This window comes from Rhinolophus hipposideros, assembly GCF_964194185.1.
Source record: "Rhinolophus hipposideros genome assembly, chromosome: 16".
NCBI classification, from domain to species: Eukaryota; Metazoa; Chordata; class Mammalia; order Chiroptera; family Rhinolophidae; genus Rhinolophus; species Rhinolophus hipposideros.
Genome location: NC_138062.1, coordinates 37,569,499 through 37,590,804, shown reverse-complemented (window position 1 = coordinate 37,590,804; position 21,306 = coordinate 37,569,499). Strand labels below are relative to the sequence as shown.

Here is a 21,306-nt window from a genome sequence, read left to right as displayed (position 1 = left end):
GCCAGAACTCAGTTTGTTTTCACAATAAAACAAGATGTCTAATGATACTCTCCTATTTCTTTACTGCACTTAAATGTGGATTACTTTGTTGTTTTCAGACATTTTACTCAGAACAATACACAGTATTAAATTTTTTTTTATATTATTAGGTTTTTGTTTTTTCTTAAATCTCTTAATCATTCTGTTCTTAGCAGTGTGCAAATTTGGGGTTGATTCATTTGTTTGTAAAGGTCTTATTATATGTGGACTCAAACTAATTCATGCTTATTTATATCTAATCGCAATTATGAAAATTAAGATATACTGAAGAGAAAAAAATGTCTAAAGTGTTGTAAATCTCATGAATAAACTAGTCGTTATAAGCATTATACAAAGAAGAGAGGATTACTTGTAAAAGTTCATAAGCACAGCATGCCCTGATAATTTTTCAATTTTTCTTTTGCCCATCTTTGGAACGACTGTCATTTTAAATTACAGAAATTCCAGTATTTGAACATGTGATCCATATTGTTTTTGTCTATGACACTCATAGTGATGTGTAATGGATTGAGTCCGAATACTCATGTTTTCAATTTCAGAATACATATTTTTCCAGGAGACTTGGATGGTTTTGGTATCAGATAAGTATGAATGAACATTCTAGATAGAGTAAGTCAGTTAAACCTAATGCTTCTTAAATGATTGTTCCATTGATAGCGAAGCCAGAATCTGATAGTCACAAACTCTATTTATTTATTTATTTAGCCTCTGGAAATCTTCCATTAGTTGGGAAGGCTGCCAAAGCTCTCCTCTTTTAAGAAGAAGGATGTAAAAAAGATTTGAATCAGCATAGCATTACATCAATTTTCTCTCTCTTGGCAAAACTGCAAATGCACAGACACAAAGATTTTAGATTCCTATTAGCAACACGAGCTTTTGACTCAAGTCTAGCCATGATTCAAAGTTATTGCTACACATCTGCTTAAAAGTCTCCATTGATTATTTTGAAACGAAAAACGAGACTTCCGTTGTAGAGGAAGCAGATATTGACCCAGGGTTTCTGATGTACTGTCCCATCAGGTATATCATAAGAATGTTTTCACTAATGCTGCACCAAGGACCACAACAGTAACTTCAGAAGTAGCAATTTCTCAAGTTAAGATAGTTGAACGCTTAAGCCTTTACTCCAAAAGTCTTCTCATTTTCACTTTTTTTTCCCCCAATGTTAGTTGGAAGAATCTCTGGGACCTACCTCAACCCATGAGTCCTGCAGATATTCAGTCCAAGTAAGGAAAAAAGATAATTAAGAGCAACCAAAACAAGTCCTCATGACTCAAACAGGAAAAGGGTTAAGAGAAATGGGAGAAAACTCAGTGCAGAGACTAGCATATGAGCTCAGTTATTGGAACAAAGCACCAAGGCCAAAGCTAGATAAACAAGACAGCTAAATTCATGTCATACCTCTGGTTTTGGGCTAGACTCCTATTGTATCTCCAAAATTCAAGGGAAAAGGAAAGAGACCAACATTTGTAATACAACTAACATATGCTAATCACAGAGTAATATAATGTATGAGTATATAATCACATGTATAATCAGTTTAAAAACAGTAAGAAGGTATACAATGCAGCTGCAAAAAAGAAAAGAGAAAGAAGCAGGAAGCTCTATTCTGTAGGAACGATCTCAGAATACCTTACTAAGTAAGCACACAGTGAAGATAATGGGAAATTAAAGGGAAAAAGTAACTTAATAAAAATGTATTTGTTTATAATGTGAATAAAATCTTTCTGGAAACATTCAAAAGACATTGAAAACATCATTTCACCCAGGAAAGAGAACTAGATGGTATGGGACAAATTAGGAAGGAGACTTTCCCCTGTATATAATTTGGTGTATTTTGATATTGAAACATGTGATTGCAACTTTATTCATATATTATAACAAGAAACATTATAATAATTCGTCCTTTTTAAATAAAAATAATTATTTGACTTGTCTTTCATGATCAAGGTTTTAGTTAATTGCATGGATACATCTACCTCTTGTCTTTATAACTAAAGCAGGATAGAAAACATTTAGAAGAAAACAGGTAATTGCTATCTCGGCGCCGTGTAGGATACAGACTGAGAATTCTTTAGACTAAAGTGACATACTTTAGGTTCTAGAAGAGAAGCCTGGGGCTTATTCTTTATAATTTCATTATTCTTTATATTTATTAGCTTTTTGAGACACTACTGAAACTGGGAATGAAATAGACTTAAACTCCAGCCTATTTTCTCACTGGGTAGCTTAGAATTGTTTGAAACCAAGAACCTAAGAAATCCCTCAAGATGAGAATTCAACATTGCGACAAGCATCAAAATAGAAACACCCTTTCAAAATGTTTGGAAAGATCATCAGCTTGTTGTAATGTAGTCTGGCCGGGAGAAGTGGCAACAAGTCAAATCTTCTGGACTCGTAATTTTGAACACAGGAAGGTTACAGTGGAAACTTACATATGCACCAAACCTTTTTATTAAATCGAATGACACTTTGTGTTGTTCATCTCCTTTAAGAAAAACTGCTATATATCAATTTATACTCATTTTTCTGTTTTTAGGCAACATTTAGAACTTAATGCTGTGCTCAATATTAGAATTTCATGAATAACAAAACACCCACAAAGATCATATTCCTTGGAAACTATTTTGTAATGCTAAGAAGTTTTATTATGATCCATGAATATAAAATAATCATATTGGACCATATTTTCTGGTACTCAGATTAACCCTAGAATTACATAGTTAGGTAAAAAGGTAGACAATTTTATTTTTATGTTAAAAATATAAAGACCAGTTCTTGGAGTGGGAGTTATTTATTCTACGAAGCTAAATGGGGAAGAGAGATACCTCTTCTCTCTCAATGGAAAATTTTAATCTTACACATGCCAAAATATAAAAATTTATATGATGGTTTAGTACATTCATGCAAAAGAAATGGATAAAGGTTAAGTTGACATTATATTTCCTTTCCTTAACCTCTAAGAGTTTAACATATCTTTCTCTTTCTAGCTAAAATACTACATTAAAATATATGAAATTTTGAATCCCAAAGAATCTGAAAATGAAATAATTTCACTTCAAAATTAATTCTTTCAAATAAATTTTGGGGCAGCCAGATGGCTCAGTTGGTTAGAGCATGAGCTCTCAACAACAAGGTTGAGGGTTCAATTCCCGCATGGGATGGTGGGCTGTGCCCCCTGCAACTAAAGATTGAAAATGGCAACTGGACGTGGAGCTGAGCTGCGCCCTCCACAACTAGACTGAAGGACAACGACTCGGAGATGATGGGCTCTGGAAAAACACTGTTCCCCAATATTCCCCAATTTTAAAAAAAGTTAATTCTATTAAAAAAAATACCAAATTTATAAAACTATTATTCCTAATTGCTCTCACTGGTTTAAAGCAGAAGTAAAATGCTGGGAAGCAAATTACCTCAAAATCAAATTTTTACCATGTTCACTTGTTCAAGAATTTTTTTCTCATATTTCCCATAGTATATTTTGTTTATAGAGAAGATATGGTGACTATGTGGCAGAAAAGACTATACGGTATCCAGATGAGCTCCCCAGTAGGAAGTTCTTTAAATCACTTATCTGTTCTCTGTTATTTTTAACCAATGTAAAACTTTATGAGATAATTACTAGACTCTATCACATACTTTTGATTTTTCACCATTAATCCCACTCTCAAGTATTCTTCATTGCAACTTTCAATATAACAAGTTTTTTTTTCTTTCATATAATATCCCAATGCTGTTCTCTGGATGACCTCTTACATGGTAATTCAAGTAACCATGTTCCTTCTCTCTGTGGCTCTACATGCCCTAGGCCTCGAAATTTTTTGCAAATAGCCCATGGGTAGAAAAAGAGTCTTAACCATCTAGACTCTGAAGTAACAGGCATTACTTCTACTCTAGTTTGATGTGCCAGGACTAATCACATGATCTCACAAATAAGTAAGGGCTACTGCGAAGAGCTGCTGAAAACTATAGTACAGACCTTGGTAGTCACTTGCCAGCAACAAATCCATCCTGTGGAAGGGGAGCATGATCCGCTTTTGCGTGACTAGTGGTCTCTGCCCATAGATGAATATCAGTGAATATAAATTACATATTCAAAATCACAATGTAAATAGAGAATTAAATGGTAAACACTGAGTTCCACATTTTGACACTAGATAGGCCCAACATTAAAAATGTTTGTTTTTTTTTTTATTTATTAGTTTCAGGTGTACAAGACAAGGTAATACTTAGACGTTCATCATTTATATCCCTATTACTTTTTAAAATCTAAACGAGCTAAATAAAATAAAGCAGGAATCAAGGAAAAGAAAGAACGTTCACTGAAATATAGTAGCACAGGACTCTAAATTTCCTAATTATTTATCTACATTAGCTAGAGAAAGAAGGCTTTCTACAAAGTTTAAAAATTAATTATGTTCCAGCCATTAAAGCCCATTATCCAGAAATACTATTGTCCGTTTGCCAACACTTGACTAACTCAGGAGGTTCAACTGTAATTTATCAAAAGTTGGATTCTTTAATAAAAACTTAATAATAGAAAGTTTCGGTTTAGGATTTAAAATGTCATAGTTAAAATGAATAGCAGAATTGAGATTGATCACTGCAAATTACAATATTAAGAATAATAATTCTCTAAAATGCTACGAAACAAAAGTGATTACCTGGAGAGGGAAGTATTTAGAATGAAAAATATTTGATGCAATTACCAAAAACTGAAATATGTAAAACAGTAATTAGGTATATTATAGCATGTGTCCATCATAAATGAACTACTTTTTAAAACAATAAGTCTAAGTAATAGTGAGAATAACTAAATTATGCACATTTTGTTACAGTGTAAATATCTAGTATATGTTTTCCAGTGTTGGGACTTTTTTATTAAATCACCTTTTCTTGTCATAAAACTATGCTCTTATCTAGGGGGAAAAAAAGCTTCAGCTCCAAAAAAAGATGTTATTGAGCAGCCAAATTTCTTTAATTTGTCACAATTTGTCATGCTTCATCATGTTAAAACTGGGAAAGAATGACTGCTATTAAACCACCACCACTATCTACACAATCCATTCATTATTAGACACGTGCACACACATACATAGACATGCACACGCACACAAACACACATATTTATTCTTGAAACTGGAGATTATAAAACATTATCAATCTGAATTTTTAAATTAAACATTTATTTTCTAAGAGCAGTTTAAGGTTCATAGAAAAATTGAGAAGATGGTACCCAGGTTTCCCATATGCTCTCTGCCCCGAAACACGCATGGCCTCCTCCATTATTAACACCCCCCATCCGAAAGGTAAATGTTTCTTTTGATGAGCCTACATTGACACATAATCACCCAAAGTCCATCATTTACGGTAGTTTATTTTTGGTGTTATTCATTCTATGGGTTTGGACAAATGTATATAATGACTTGTATCCATCATATGGCAACATATGGAAAACTTTCACTGCCCTAAAAATCCTCTGTGCTCTGCCTAATTTCCCTCCCCGAACCTCCTGGAAACCAATGGTCTTTACATAAATAACCACACTTTTATTGGATGTTTCAGCTATCACATTCTTTGGTATTTACTCAATGGAATTGAAAAATGTATGTCCACAAAAAAAACCTTCACATAGATGTTTATAGCAACTTTATTCATAACTTTTCCTGGAAACCACTGGTCTTTTTACTATCTCCAGAGTTTGGCCTTTTCCAGAACGTTATGTAGTTGGAATCATATAGTATGAAGCCTTTTAAAACTGGTTTATTTTGCTTAATACATAATATGCATTTAGGATTCCTTCATGTCCTGATGGCACATTTCTTATTATTGCTCTATAATATTCCATTGTCTGCATGTACCAATTTATTTGTCCATTCACTTGATTGCTTCCAAGCTTTGCCAGTTATGAATAAAGTTGTTATAAACACCTATGTGAAGGTTTTTTTTGTGTGGACATATATTTTTCAATTCCATTGAGTAAATACCAAAGAATGTGATAGCTGAAACATCCAATAAAAGTGTGGTTATTTATGTAAGAAACCGCCAAACTGTCTTCCAAAGTGGCTTTGCCATGCAATATTCCCTCCAGCAATTCATGAGCGAGTTCCTGATGTTCAACATCCTCATCAGTAGTTAATGTTGCCAGTGGTCTGAATTTTGGCCATTCTAATACTTGTATAGTGGTATCACATTGTGTTTTGTTTTGTTTTGTTTAAATTTGCATTTCCCTGATGACATGATATGGAGTATCTTTTCATATACTTATTTGCCATCTATGTATCTTCTTTGATATCTGTTAGGGCCTATAGTACATTTTTAAATTTGGTCGTTCATGCTGTTATTATTGAGTTTGAAGAACTCTTTGTATATTTTGAATAACAATCCTGTATCAGATATGTATTTTGCAAATATTTTCTCCCAGGCTTTGGCATGGCTTTTCATTCTCTTCATATTATCTTTCACAAAGCAGAAATGTTTAATATTTTTAATATGAATCACAGCATCACAACTAGATGTTTGTTGTCTTTTTTTTGCATCTTTCTTACACAAGTGTAGCATAAGATATATGTTGTCTTGTACCTTGCTATTTTTAAAAAAAATTTAATAAATTTAAATCTTTTTCACCCATTTCTCTACTCCAACCCCAACCCCCACCTCTGGCAATCACCAATCTGTTTTCTGTATCTATGAGCTTGGTTTTTTGTTTCTTGGTTTTTAAATTTAACATATAAGAGATCATATGGTATCTGTCTTTTCTGTTTGACTTATTATACTTAGCATAGTGCCCTCAAGGTCCATCCATATTGTTGCAAACGGCATGATTTCATTCTTTTTATGGTTGAAGAATTGTGTGTGTGTGTGTGTGTGTGTGTGTGTGTGTGTGTGTGTTATACCAGGGATGCCAAAAAAATGTTTACAAGTAACACTTTGGTCAATGTTGCTCAAGCAATAGTTTGCTGTAATCACAAGTGTCTGGATGCTGATGGTAACCACTTTGAGAACTTCTTGTAATTGCAGAGGTCAAATGTGACTTGTATTCATCTTTTGTTATTGTTATATATTGAGTATTACAATTTTAATACAGTTTCCCTTTCTCAAAATTTTGATACCCTCGGTATATTATATATCATATATATCAGATATATATATGATATATATTATGTTACACACGTGATAGATTTCTTTACATCCATTTAAAAGGTATGATAAAATGCATATGCTGAATTGAGAACATAAAAAAATATATTAAGTTAATAAAACTAAGCACAATAACATGCATAAAATATTCCTATTAGGAATTAATTGTGTTTGTACCATGTTTCCCCAAAAATAAGACTTGGTCTTATATTAATTTTTGCTCCAAAAGACACATTATGGCTTGTGTTCAGGGGATGTCATGCTGAAAAATAATGCTAGGGCTTATTTTCCGGTTAAGCCTTATTTTCAGGGAAACATAGTATGTATATGTGCACGTAGAAAATTTCTGAAAAAATGAGAATGGAATTGAGTGGCCTGGGGTGAGGGCAGGTGATACAATCTGTACTCCCTTATCTAGCATATGAATCTGTTCATGTCATTATCTTATCCACATGTTATTTTCATAAGAGCTTATATTTTAAAAATAAAATGTTAAACATTGATACTTACACCATCTTTGTATATTTTCCTACCTTTCTACATTTAGCTAATAAACAATCATATTTTTTTCATTTGTTTCAATATAATAAATTACAAAAGTGTAGAAATAGATTTCTATTTAGAAGAACAAGGATAATCATTTTTCTTAAGAGGCAGTTTTAACCTTCTTACAGACAAAAGAATGGGATGTTCTTACAATGTAGAAAAACATCGATTTAACTTATGTAAGTATCTTTGTTCCTGCAATTCCAAAATACATGTAACATAATTGGACTTTAAATCTGAGTATTATAATCTTGATCAGTTAGGAACACAAAACGTCGGAAATATTAAGGTCCATCTAAAATACCTCTTTAAAAATTATTTCTTCATGAATTATCCAGTTTTTCCTCTCTTCAAAGACTTCCACTATTCTCTTGTCCATTTGGATATGACACTTCATATCAAGCAATATTTGAATCTTCCCTTGTTGTACTTTATTTCTAATATTGCTCTTTTCCTTGTATAAGAGATACTCATGAAGCAAGAACTAGATGGCAGAGAAAATGGCTTATGAGTGAATGCATTCCTTACACTCAACTCTTCATACTATGCTATCCAACTGGGTTTCGTCTGGTCTTTGCGTCATTACTGTATAGGCTTCTCCTGGCTCATCTTCCCCTCTTCTACTGACCATCACAATTCAAACTCAGCTCTCACAGCTGATCTAGGTTATCAGGAGATTTAGAAGTACATACAGAAATACATTAAATTGTTTTATATAGACTTCAAAGCCAGTATGTATGGCAAGCAGAGCTGGGAAAGATCTCCACTCAGACCCAGCATTTCCTTCCTCCAAACACAAGTTGGTTTTTTGCTAGGCAGAAGGAGTTTATCAGTCCTTGGGCCCACTGTGTAAATAAAAGCTATGTGAAAGGACATGCAAGGACTTATCTGTAGACAATCACAATGACAGTATACCAGGAGGAATTTAGCACATGCAAATCTCTTTCATGTACTTTGGACTTTTTGATCTGAAGACCTTCTTCTCTGGTCATGGGGACATGGGCAGTGGTAAAAAGTATAATCATTAAAGGCAGGAAATTTGTTCAAATGACAGCACCCTAATAACCTTCAATATAGCAAACATGTTCCTACTTCCTTGCTAGTTCCCTTTAAGCAGTTGTCTCTCATGTTTTTCCCCAACTCGTATGACACATTGTTCCCTTTCTCTCCATTTTCAACTGGCAAAAATCACATAACTCTTTTACTTGAAGTATAGAGTGATCTTAAATTCCACCTCATATAATCATGACAGGATTCAGCCAATTTTTTCAAATACTGTGTCAACTGCAACTCAACAAATCAACCTGTAGCTACTAAATATATAAGTAACTATAATACAGGTATAGAAAAATGCTGCTAATGGGTCACGGGCACAATGATAAAGGAGAATTTAATTCTACCTTGGGCTAGGAGACATGTGGAAGAAAGCTGAGGAAAGATGTCTCAATAATTAATGTTTATTGAGTGTTTACATTGTGAAAAGTGTTTTGCACAAATTACATCCTTAATTCTCATTTAAAAAAAAAAAGAGGGACATAGATAGTATAATTATCTTTATCGTATAAACAAGAAAACTGAGTCTTGGTAAGGGTAATATGCTCAAAGCGGTTTTGCGATCGAGAAATAGAGACAGACTTCAAAGCCAGCCAGACTAGCATCAGATTACATACCATTAATCATGCTAAAAGCCTCTTCAGAAATGCAGTATTTGCCAGAAGAACAAGGGAATAAATGGGCAGAACATTTTACTAGGAAAAATACTCAGACATAGCAAAAGTCTATGATTATAAAATTTACAACATGTTTCAGGAAAAAAATAGTACTAACTAAACATTAAGGTAGGCCTATTATGGATCAGGTACTATTCTCATAGTTTTTATGAATTAACTCATTAATCCTTAAAAGAACATCATTAGAAAATATCCATTTTACCATTCCTACTTTAAGTGATAGAAACTGAGGCACAGAGAGTTTAAGTAATCTGCCTACGGTCACACACCTAAGGAGAGTGGAACTAGACTGTGAAGCTAGGCAGTCAGGCCACAGGATGCTTCCTGCTGTGACAGGCTGCAATGTGCCATGTGGGGAAGCTACCTGGCTAAGGTTCTAAGGGACTATGTTGAGGATATTGGACTTTAATCAACAAGTTTCTGATTTTTAAAAACACTGCAAATAATATCACAAAAATGATAAGATGTGTTGTGTATTTAAAAAAATATACAGTCAACGTTGTCTTATTTTTATATTTGAGAAACATGTTTTTTTTATTTGTGTAAGTGGATCACCAAAAATAAAACTTGACCAAATCAATATTGGCTGATCTACAGTGGAATGAATTCAATTTTCTCCATGCAAGCAATTCTCAGGTAGCTAAGAATTATACCCACTTGAGGGTGATATCAGAATAAAAGAAAAACGTAAAAATTGCACGTTCAGCAAGAAAGAACGTGAGTTCAAATATGCTGAGAAACTGTGAGTTAGGCAATGTTTATCCAGGTTTTTCAAAAGGAATATAAGATTGTTGTAAGATAAAATGAGTTCTCTCTAAAATGCCTAGAGAATGTGTCATTTACATAACACGCTTTATAAGTGTTAAATAATATCGTTCAAATGACATTAGCACATAATAATCAAGAGAACAAATTCTGGAACCTCAGTGTTCAGTTTCAATGTCCAAGTTTATCACCTGAGCAAATGACATAAATTCTGTCTCAGATTTTATCATTGTAAATGGGTGCAATAACTGTAACCCACTTTACCTCACATCACTGTTGTCAGATTAAATTAGCTATGCATACATATGCATGTGTATGTGTATATATACATACACATATATACACATATACACATACACATATATATACATATAAATATACACATACAAATACAGATGCACAAATATATATAGCTTCAGAAAAGTTCCAGACATAAATGAAACACTATGAAGTTCAGCTGTTATCTGTGTTTAAAAAGAATAATCAAATGATGTTATTCTAACTCACTACCCAAAGTATAGTACTATAAGCCATTTTTAAATGCAATTAATATTAAAAAGTAATATAAACTATGAACTTTGGGTGATAATGATGTGTCAATGTAGGTTTACAATTATAACAAAAGTACCACTGTGTGGGGTCATTGATAATGGAGAAGGTTATGCACTTGGAGGTTATACAGAAGGTATGTGGGAAATTCTTGGCACCTTCTATTCAATTTTGCTGTAAACCTAATATTGCTCTTTTAAAAAGTCTATTAAAAAAAGTGGTCCACTGACTCTGGGTGGTGAACATAAAATGTGATATATAGATGATGTATTACAGAATTGTACACCTGAAACCTATGCAACTGTACTAACAATTGTCACCCCAATAAACTTGAATTAAAATAAAAAAGTGTTCCAAACCCTTTATGTTCTAACCAAAGGAGAGTTGTGGATAGCTAGGTACTTATAAAATTATATAAACATATGTTCATAAACATGATTAAAATTTACTTATAATTATGATAAAGTGTATATAAAAATTATTTTAAATCCTAAATCTGCCTCTTATGTCTGTCTATCTATTTATCTATTATATTTAATCTCAGGCAGAATACCCAGCACTTTTGAGCTTCAGCTTTTGATTCTATAAAATGGACATAATAGTCTTTAGTATAAAGCATTAGGGTTGTTGTAAAAACTAAATCAATTTAAGGCACGCTTTGCCTTAATTTAACCAACATTTTTTGGATTCTCCTATAACTCAGTCCCTATGATTGAATCTTCCCATAATAAATATTTCAACATTATAGCAATGGAAATATAGATACCACAGTCATTCATTTAACTATTATATAAAGAAATTCTAACCTTCTTTTGATATGGTCATCACATTATGAATTCAAAAAATGCATAGTTAAAATAGAGGAATTTTAGGACTCATCTTTTGATGTCTATTTTGATAAGTATTATTTTAGGTTTATTATTCTTATTTTTCCCTACGAGGCCAAAAGCATTTTCCTTATTGATCCCCCCACCCCCCAACATTTGGTGCAAATGAAGCAGAAATTAACACGGCTAGCTTTGTCCTACCTTAATCTATTTTATTATTCCAAACCTGTTTTTTGGGAGTTTTTTGGTTTTTGTTTTTTTTAATATCAGCAGCACTGGTTGGTGCCTGAAACACTGATCTAGAAATAGTGTTAATTACCTGCAGCTGCATAGACCACAAAAGGAGCTTTAAACATGGGGCTTCTTGCTCACAATACACAAAAACAATGAGACAAAATACCCTCAACAACAAGCATCTCCAGAAATTTTCCCCAGGGTAACGATATAAAAAAGCGGGTGAGATTAAAAGCCTGGAAAGCCATTATATATATTTATATTAAACCATCTAAATAAGTGGATATGTTACCATTTTGGAAAATGTGTTACATTCAAGTTCAATGTTTTCATTGTTCATAAAACTTATTGGTTATAACAGGCAATGATACTAGTAACAGAAAGCTAGCAAAAGAACACAGGCATCATGCTTATTGGAGGCCTATTCTTCACAGAAAAAGCGATTCGGAGACAAATATCCAAATATAGGACCTTGAACACCACATATTTGGATACTTTACACCATCCTCTACATTGGCAATAAGGGTCAAAGCTAACGTAAAACATATAATAAGTCCCCTAATCAGGCTACGTCTCTGATTTCAGAAGACAATTACTAGTATGTGTCACATAACAACTTTTCAGTCAATGATATACAATGGTGGTCTCCTAAGATTATAATGATGAGATTATAAAGATGAGAAAGGTTTCATCTTTCCTATCACCTAGTGACACTGTAGCTGCCCTAATGTCCCAGACCAATGCATTTATTAGTTTTTGCAGTCAGCCTATTTATATAAATGCTATCAGCTAGAAATTCCTGGGGTACTCATCTGGGCCCCTGTGAGCTTCCCACAGGCATGTCCCATTTCTAAACCAATGCTACAACTGAACCAACCCTTATAGTTCTTATTAGGATTGCAACGTGCCCTTCAGTGATATCCATGAGGGAGTTGGTCTGGGATTCTGCTTTTAATGGGGTCAAGGGTGAGGGTCTAGGGTTTTATGGCTCACTCTTTATTGGTGAATTTAAAACTGAAAGGTGGGAATTTAAAATCCAGAAAGAGATAACAAAACAAAACAAAATTAAAAACAAACAACAACAAAAAATGTATCCCAAATGATCAGTTATCTAAACAAATAAAGATCTAACACAAAGAGCCTCAAAGGTGGCCTGGCTCTTAATTTAGTTGTGTCTGGCAATGTGTCCATTCAAGATAACGATCCCTGAAGTGGATGCTGTCTTTGAAATGGGTGCTTCTCTGAAGAGGATGCCTCAGCTATCAAAGCTAAGTCATACACTTACGTTACAAACAGAAAAACCAACTGTCAGGGCTTCCGCTACAATCACTCCGCTGTTTGTGGTCCTGCCGGTGGAAACAAGCCTACTGTGTTATAAGACCTATAAAAGCATCCCGTGTACAATTATAGTAGCAGGCTGTGCCATCTAGTTTTGTGTAAGTGCACTCTAGGATGCTCCCTTGAAGATTAAATTGCCTAAGGATGCATTTCTTAGAACATGTCTCCATTGTTAAGCAGGGCGGGGCAGTATTGTGATTTCAAGAACTAAATCAAGAGCTATTTAGTAATTATTTCAGTTATTTACAAATCTAAGGCAAGGATCTACCCTACTAGTTTCTTTCAACCAGTTGACTCACCTCTCCCTGATATTTCCCCCTCTCCTTTTATTTTCTGGCAATAACTCTTGCGTTCATTCAATACATTTATTTTACAGTATTTGTTGATTGACTCCTATGCTTTTCTCAGACCATCCTCAACAAATAAGGGCAAGGCACACAAAAAACAACTATTAGACTTATATTATGTAGACTGACCAGTTCAATTGATTAAACAACTCAATTTTTTCTCTAGATGTTTGCAAACAGCTACTTTAATGACACTCTTCAAAGAAAATATAAGACTAGCCAGAATGTCAATTTCTGAGTAAGAGGTGGTGAATAAAAGACATAGACCCTGCCTTCATAAAAAGTCCAGTCAATTGAAAGAGATTGATGTTACATAATTTATTAGACATGAAATGATTATTACAGGATGAGAACTTCAGGTTTCTAAGGTAATGGAGAAATGGATACGACATATAGCTGGAGGTGGTGGCATGGACAACCTCTATGAAAAACAGGACCCCCCCTGCAGAAGCAAACAGCAAGTTCCATTTCTTTTTCTCTTTTATGAGATCAAGGAAAGTGGGGATGGGGAGAAAACTCTATCTTTAAATGAAAAAAAGTTGGATTTTCTAATTTAAACTATGTAAATGGCCAACATTTATTAAGCAACCCTTTTCTCTGTTTTCTGTATCCCCCTTCCCCAAATCCACAAAATTTACAATCTACATTATTTACATTAGCCACCTTTATCGATCAAACTGCTTGGCAAAACTCTCCTTCCCTAAGTGTTGTATAAACATTCACTAGTACTGACATCCTCAAAGAAAAGAAAGCATATCAAATATCAATCTTAATATTAATTTTTTGAAACTCGTTATTTATTTATTGAATTTAGTGTGTACTGAGTCCAAATTTTAAAACAGTGTCTATCCGAAATAAAACAGGACTAAATACTGTTTTACACAAAACATTTTGAAGTCCGCCTACATAGAGCACAGCAGTCATCCCAAAGCCCCAGCCCACCTGTCCACCAAAGGCAAAGCTGGCAGTAGTTCCCAATTCAGGACACTTCACTGTCTATATTAAGAAACATTTTAGCTATTGGTTTCTGAAAGTTTTTACCATGTCAAGGAAGTTTCTTTTTATCTGTAGTTAAGTCTTTGTTTAATAATGAGTTCGAGATGCAATGAGAAAGCCTGGATTAGTGTATTAGTAAATATAGGCTGGAATCAGTGGTCTGAAAATTCCCAGCTTTGTGATCTTAAGTCAGGAACTTGAACCTCTCCTGGTTTCAGTGTAAAACAGTTATGGAGAGAGTTTCGACCCCCGGCATAATATTAAATGTGAGGCTTTCAGTTGCTCCTTGACTTGGGTTCAGGGGGCCAGGGTGAGATGGGAGATGAGCCTTTTCAAAGGTATAACTGTGAGTAGATGGAAACCTTCCCCAGGGTCTCTGAAACTTGTGAGAAAACAGTGTTTGTTTTTGTATGAAATGATTGACTAGGTGTCTACAACTTAGGTGAGGGAGCATATGGGAATTCATTTCTCAAGTAAAATCCCACTCTCTTCCCTAGTACCCCCAAACATACTTATATTGTAAGTATTTGATGATTAATTAATAAGAATTCCAAGTAATTCAGAAGCTTTATGAAACCCTCAGGAAATAAATAGAAAAATAAAATTCCGGCTCAAAGTTTTGTTATCTCTTTGAAAATCAACATAGTGGTCATGATGGAGTAGGGATATATTATTGATAACTCTGCCTCATCCTTCTGGGCCTTTCCAAAGTACGTTGACTTTATAGAAATGCTATTTCCAGGAGATATTTTACATTTGACAGGCCCAAACTGTCGTCCTCTTTCTTTCTTACTTTTGCAAGTACATTATTGGTATTCCATAATTTTTAAAAGTTTTTCTTTCCTCACTTAATATTGAAAACAAACCAAGGATGAAATTATATGCATATTTCAGCAGGTGATAATAACCACAAAGATAATAAAAGAACTACCATAAATACTACTATTTATCAAGCAGCCAGGAAGTGTCAGGAAACGTAAAAAGTATCTTACACCCATTACATTAACGTTCACATGGGGGCATTATTTGTTTTTGTCACATAGAGTATTCTCCTCATTATACTGTGGAATAGTCTTATTTTATTCCCTCAATTGAAACTGCTAACTTTTCTTGATATCAGCTAAAGTCTCACATATCATATGCAATGCCAAGAAATGTATTACTAAATATGCAATTCATCTTATTTGGATAAATTATGACAGTTGCTGCTGAATTTATTCAAGAAAAATTACTTTTTAATGACATTACATGAAAATGGCAATCAGAGAAACAAACACGTTGTGTGCCAAGTACACCATGGATATTCCATGATTCTTAGTTTCAAGTTAACTCATTCCCCAACCCTCTGTCTTGGTTGCATTAACCTGCTTTTGTACTTGAAATCTGCCATGATCGATTTGGCATTATGGAATAGACTTCCTCTAATCTACTCAGCATGTGGTAAAGGTCTTTATAGATATATGTACTTTCACATTAATAAGGAACACCAAAGAAACTTAAATATTTGCTGTTTTCTAGAAATGCTACTTATGTTCTTCTGCTCTGTCTGTTGGTATATTTGAATAATAGAATTGAGATGTAAGCACACTAAAACCAAACTCCAATTAGTCTCTGAAAATACCCAAATAGAGAAACCCCCATGCTCATTTGATGAAAAGCACAACACGAATTCGGTCCACTATAACAGAAAAGAATGTTCTCAAAAAAAGTGGGGGGGGGAACCCTTTAAAATTAATAAAGAGAATGGATACACCTGCTTGCTTCCATCACTTACCCAGTGATTTCACCCTTGGTTGTGGCCTATCATAATTCTTAAGACTCAGCACCAAAATACACAGGCTATTTCTAAATCACTGATCCTTGTCAAAATAGAGCCTATCTTACAGAAGTAGTGATGATCACGATAAATGATGTATCTAACCCTTTCTTCTCCTCTTTGAATTTGTGTTGGCCACCAGGGACTCCACCAGTATGAGTGTCTCATAAAGGAAGATGCCCTGAAGTGTTCCAGGTCCATGTCTCTATTTTGTGACTTTTCATCTTTTGAAATGAACATAGTCGTTCATTTATGCTTTTTCACTTTGTTTCTTACTCTCCCCTGAGGGAAATAAAATATTTGAGTGGGCATAAGCAAAAATATTTAAAAGGTACCGGAACTATACTTGTTCCGTAAACTTGAAAAAATGTAAGTATGAAGATAGAGCCCTTGAATCCAATCTTCACAAAATCCTCCTTATTTAATAACATGTGCCTACATGCTATAATCCCCATAGTAATTCTGATTGATAACAATGTTTAACCCAAGGGAATCATAATTGTATTAACCAGGGTTCTGAGCTGTTTCAATAAAACTCTGAATAAAAGCTTTGCAGACATTGCCAAATATTTATATTCTGAAGTTGTTCATGGCATAAGGAACACCACTCCATCAGTGGGATTTAATGTAACAATGTTTACCTGTGTGTAAGTCTCCGGTGACTAATGCAGAGCGCAGTCTGAGAGTCTTGAGCAATGCATACTTTATGGCGACTGCATTTCATCTTTAAGCAGGGATCTTTAGCTGGATCTAAAGAGAGAGGGAGAGAGAGAGAGAGAGAGAGAGAGAGAGAGAGAGAGAGAGAGAGAGAGAGAGAGAGAGAGAGAATTAAGTTTGTGTAAAATGGAGGTCTCTAATCCAATCAAACACGATTTGATCCAGTAATTTATACAGCATTTAGCTGTAAATTGTCTTCACATTCTTCCTCTATTAAGAGATATGTCTCCTTCTACCCAGGTAACTCAGAGTTAACAGATAGTTGCAGTTCAATCTCACACATTCTATCAGGAGCTAAAATGTGCATACCCTTAGGATCACACAATGTGTAATCGAAACAGAAAGTTTAAAACTAAGACTTTATATTGTCACTACTGCCTCCTAAGTAGTAAAAGTGGACAAATAAAGTTGTCAGTGGAGAATTACAATTTATACTTTTGCGTTCCTTAGGTGGATGCAGGTTGGGTAGAAAAAAAGGATCAAACCCAAAAAGATGTTAGTGGGCATTTACGAGTTTTGAGATATCCAAGAAAAATCTATAGCTATAGTTGGGGGCTGGCTGACTGCATCATGGTAAGAACTGACATGTTGTATTTTCATTGTTAAATTGTCTGTGCTTGACATTTGAACTACCATTTCTCCAGACAACACCTCTGTCTTGGTGGCTGCCAACAGAAAGACTGTGTGAGATTTTAAATAAGTTTTATTGAGATATAATTCACATATGATAAAACTCATATTTTAATGTTTAAAATTCACTGGTTTTCACTATATTCACTGAATGGAAACTATTATCATTAATTGATAACATTTTCATCACTTAAAAAAAAATACCATCCTCTTCATTTATCGCCTCTATTTCCCTTCAACTCCTTCGCAACAACCAATACTAGTCAGCCACTAATCTAATTTCTGTCTCTATAGATTTGCCTATTCTGGACATTTCATATAAATGGAATCATACAATATGTGGTCTTTTGTGACTGTCTTGCTTCATTTGGAAGGATGTGTTCTTTCCAGGTCCAACCATGTTTTAGCATGCATCATTATTTTATTCTTTTTATGCTGCTGAACATCATTCCATTGTATAGATATGCCACATTTTATTTATTCATTCTAATGTTCATAATTCATTCTAATTGATGGGAATTTTGGCTGTTTCCTCCTTTTGTTTATTATGAATGATGCTGCTATTGGTGATCACTACTGGCGATGGCTAGTGTTATTTTTCTGTGATTTATTGTGGACAGAAAACAGAGCGGGAGTTGATACAAATAAGAAAAAGGCACTGAGTGTCCAGTTTGGGTACATGTCAAAATTGAGAGAAGAACCCATGAAAGATGGCAAACTGGAAATAAAGTTCTAGTGCACATAGGAAAATGGAGCTGGGCTGATGATTTGGAATATGCAGAAGTATTTGGGAAGGCCCTGGGCTTTCACTGGACAAAAATCAAGGATTTGAGCCAATCTTTTTTAGATCTTAAACCTAGGGTAAATCAGAACTAACATTTGGTGTACAATTCAAATTTAGCTTTAAAATAACTGTTAAGTTTTAAGCATATTTAGTCAATACCCTAAATCAAGTGAATACTCTTTGATAATCAATGAATTCAATAAAATACATATATAAATTATATAGACAAATGTATATATATATATAAACACATATTTTCTTTCTTTAAAAATATAAAGCATATTTTTGCAACACTCTTATTTGAGATTTCAAATAAGCATGCAATCTAAAATGAAGAATACATATAGGTAAAAATATTAACTAATGGATATAGTGTACTGTAATAAAATGGTCAATGCATTAAATATATCTGTTTGGAACACAAATGTTTCAATTCCCTCCATATGAAGGAAAAACATTTTTTGACATGTAATAATTAGATTGATTACAGCTGAATAGTTTCAACATTTCAGATAAGTAATATTAGTTATTTTATTCTCTATAAAATGTGGAACATACTTCATTCACCATGCAAATGCAAATTGCTAGAATATTCTCATTATACTATCACAGTTTCAACTGTCACTAATTAAAAAACTGTCTCATGAGCTAGTACATATTAGAAATATATAGCTTTGTTGGATAACATAAAAGAAAAACATTCAATAACTGAGAAGGCATTAAAAAGGTTTTGAGCTATTTCTAATTCTTAGTCTCTTTGAATTTTAATTATATTATTTTAAAATACTGATTAAAATTATACAATTCTGCCTAACAATTAAACAATGCCATTGCACCTACAATTATACTTTAATATTCATGTTTCACACAGTCATTATGAATATAATTAATCTAGGATATATTATTCTGAAAATGGGTGTTTTCATTTTGAAATAAAACACTATAGTATCTGTAAAACTATCATGGTTAATCTAATCTGCACACTTTGAATGTAGACTATTAACAGTTATTTTCAGTTATTTCTTCCAGTTTTCTTTACATTGTACAGGCTACATTAAATAATTTTCAGTGGGACATCATAAAAATAGCAGCATGAGGTGAGCCTTTCGAAATCTCCCCTGGAATTTAAAACAAATTGAACAACTATAACTCCACAAAGGACTCCCTGCACAGCAGACAGGTAAGACTAAGAGGCACACTACTGAAATCATCTAAAGATGGGCAAATTGCACAACTGGGTGAGGAGAGAATGGAGAAGTGCAGAGACAGGGCCAAGTGAGTGCAGGATGCAGACTTGGCTCAATGCCCCAAGCTCGCTGCATTCCGGAACTACCACAGCTGCGGGAGAGGGAAGAACTCAGACTACTAGGGCTTTGTTTATGGCCCACAGGGCTGAGAAGAAAGCATACAACACGGCTGAACCCAATGCTCACTGCACAGACCTCAGAGCAAAGACTGAGGGAAGAAGGCTGAAAATAGTGGTTTAAGCCCTCACTGCAGAGCAAAGAATGGAAGCCTTAGGCACTGAAACTAGCTGCCCCCACCTTACCCTCTCAGAGCTCACCCTGACTCAACTTTCCCAGTGTTAGAAGTGGAACAGTAGCAGTGTCAGATCAAAAGAACAGAATATTTGCAGTTTTGAGAACTGTGGTCAACAGACATGGACTCACAACCCAACTAGTTCTGGCAACCACCACTGGCTGTGGTGGTGGTCCTTTCCATTGCGCTGAGCCACATCTCACAGCCCACTTGCCCCTGTCCCCACCTATCTGGGTGGATTCCTGCAGGAGTAAACAGAGCTGCTGAAATGCACGGGCTCTGAATCTGGTGCAGGAAGAACTTTGGAATCTCAGAAGCTCTCCACATCCCCACAAGGAGGCAGTGCCATACCACCCAGCTGAACTGTTCACAGAGGAGAAGCTCAACTTCTAGGGAATCCCTCCATTGTGTGAGAAGCCGGAATAGCACAGAGAAAATATAACACTACAGTGAGAGAGAAAATAAAAGGGTGCAGTCGGAGAGAAAATAAAACATTCAACCAACACCTACTGGAAAACAAAAGAAAGACCTCTTTCTATCAACCTGTTGCAGAATCCACTCCAGTAGATGTCTAGGAAGAGAAATAATAAATTGTTAATTGCCATGAATAACCAAGGTAATAAGACAGCTCAGAAAGAAAATGAAAAGTCTGCAAAAAATGAACTTAAATACATGGAAATATGTGACTTAAATGACAGAGAATTCAAGATTGCAGTTCTTAAAAAACTCAATGAGATACAAGAAAACAGAGACAGGTAGTTTAATGAGCTCAGAAACACAATCAAAGAACAAAACGAATATTTTACCAAAGAGATTGAAATTTTAAAAAGAACCAAATAGAATTTTTGGAGATTAAGAACTAAATAAAAGAAATAAAGAATAAACTACCCAGCTTATGTAGCAGAGTTGACGAGATGGAGGAAAGAATCAGTGACATCGAAGATAGAAATCTGGAAATGACACGGATGGAAGAAGAAAGGGACTTGAGACTTAAAAGAAATGAGAGAACTCTACATTAACTTTCTGACTCCATCAAAAATAGCAATATAAGAATAATGGGCATACCAGAAGGAGAAGAAAGAGATAAGGGAAGAGAGAGTATATTCAAACAAATAATCAACAAGAACTTCCGAAACTTGTGGAAAGAACTGGATCCTTGAATCCAAAAATAATTAGAACACCTAATTACCTCAACCCCAACAGGCCTTCTTCAAGGAACATTGTATTGAAGCTGTCAAAAATTAAGGACAAAGAAAGAATTCCATTAACTTTAATTAAAAAAATAAAATACAAAAAATAAAATAATATT

General features: G+C 34.2%; 1 protein-coding gene across 4 annotated transcripts in view; it reads right to left on the bottom strand.

Annotated features, from left to right (window-relative positions):
* The window catches only part of SPOCK3 (SPARC (osteonectin), cwcv and kazal like domains proteoglycan 3), a 327,148-nt gene that overhangs the window by 149,559 nt on the left and 156,283 nt on the right, over positions 1-21,306 (bottom strand). For all 4 annotated transcript variants that reach the window (XM_081075581.1, XM_081075583.1, XM_081075582.1 and 1 more), the window contains exon 4: positions 16,969-17,077. In XM_081075581.1, coding sequence (XP_080931707.1) covers positions 16,969-17,077 — 109 coding nt within the window. The remainder of the gene's footprint in view (positions 1-16,968; positions 17,078-21,306) is intronic.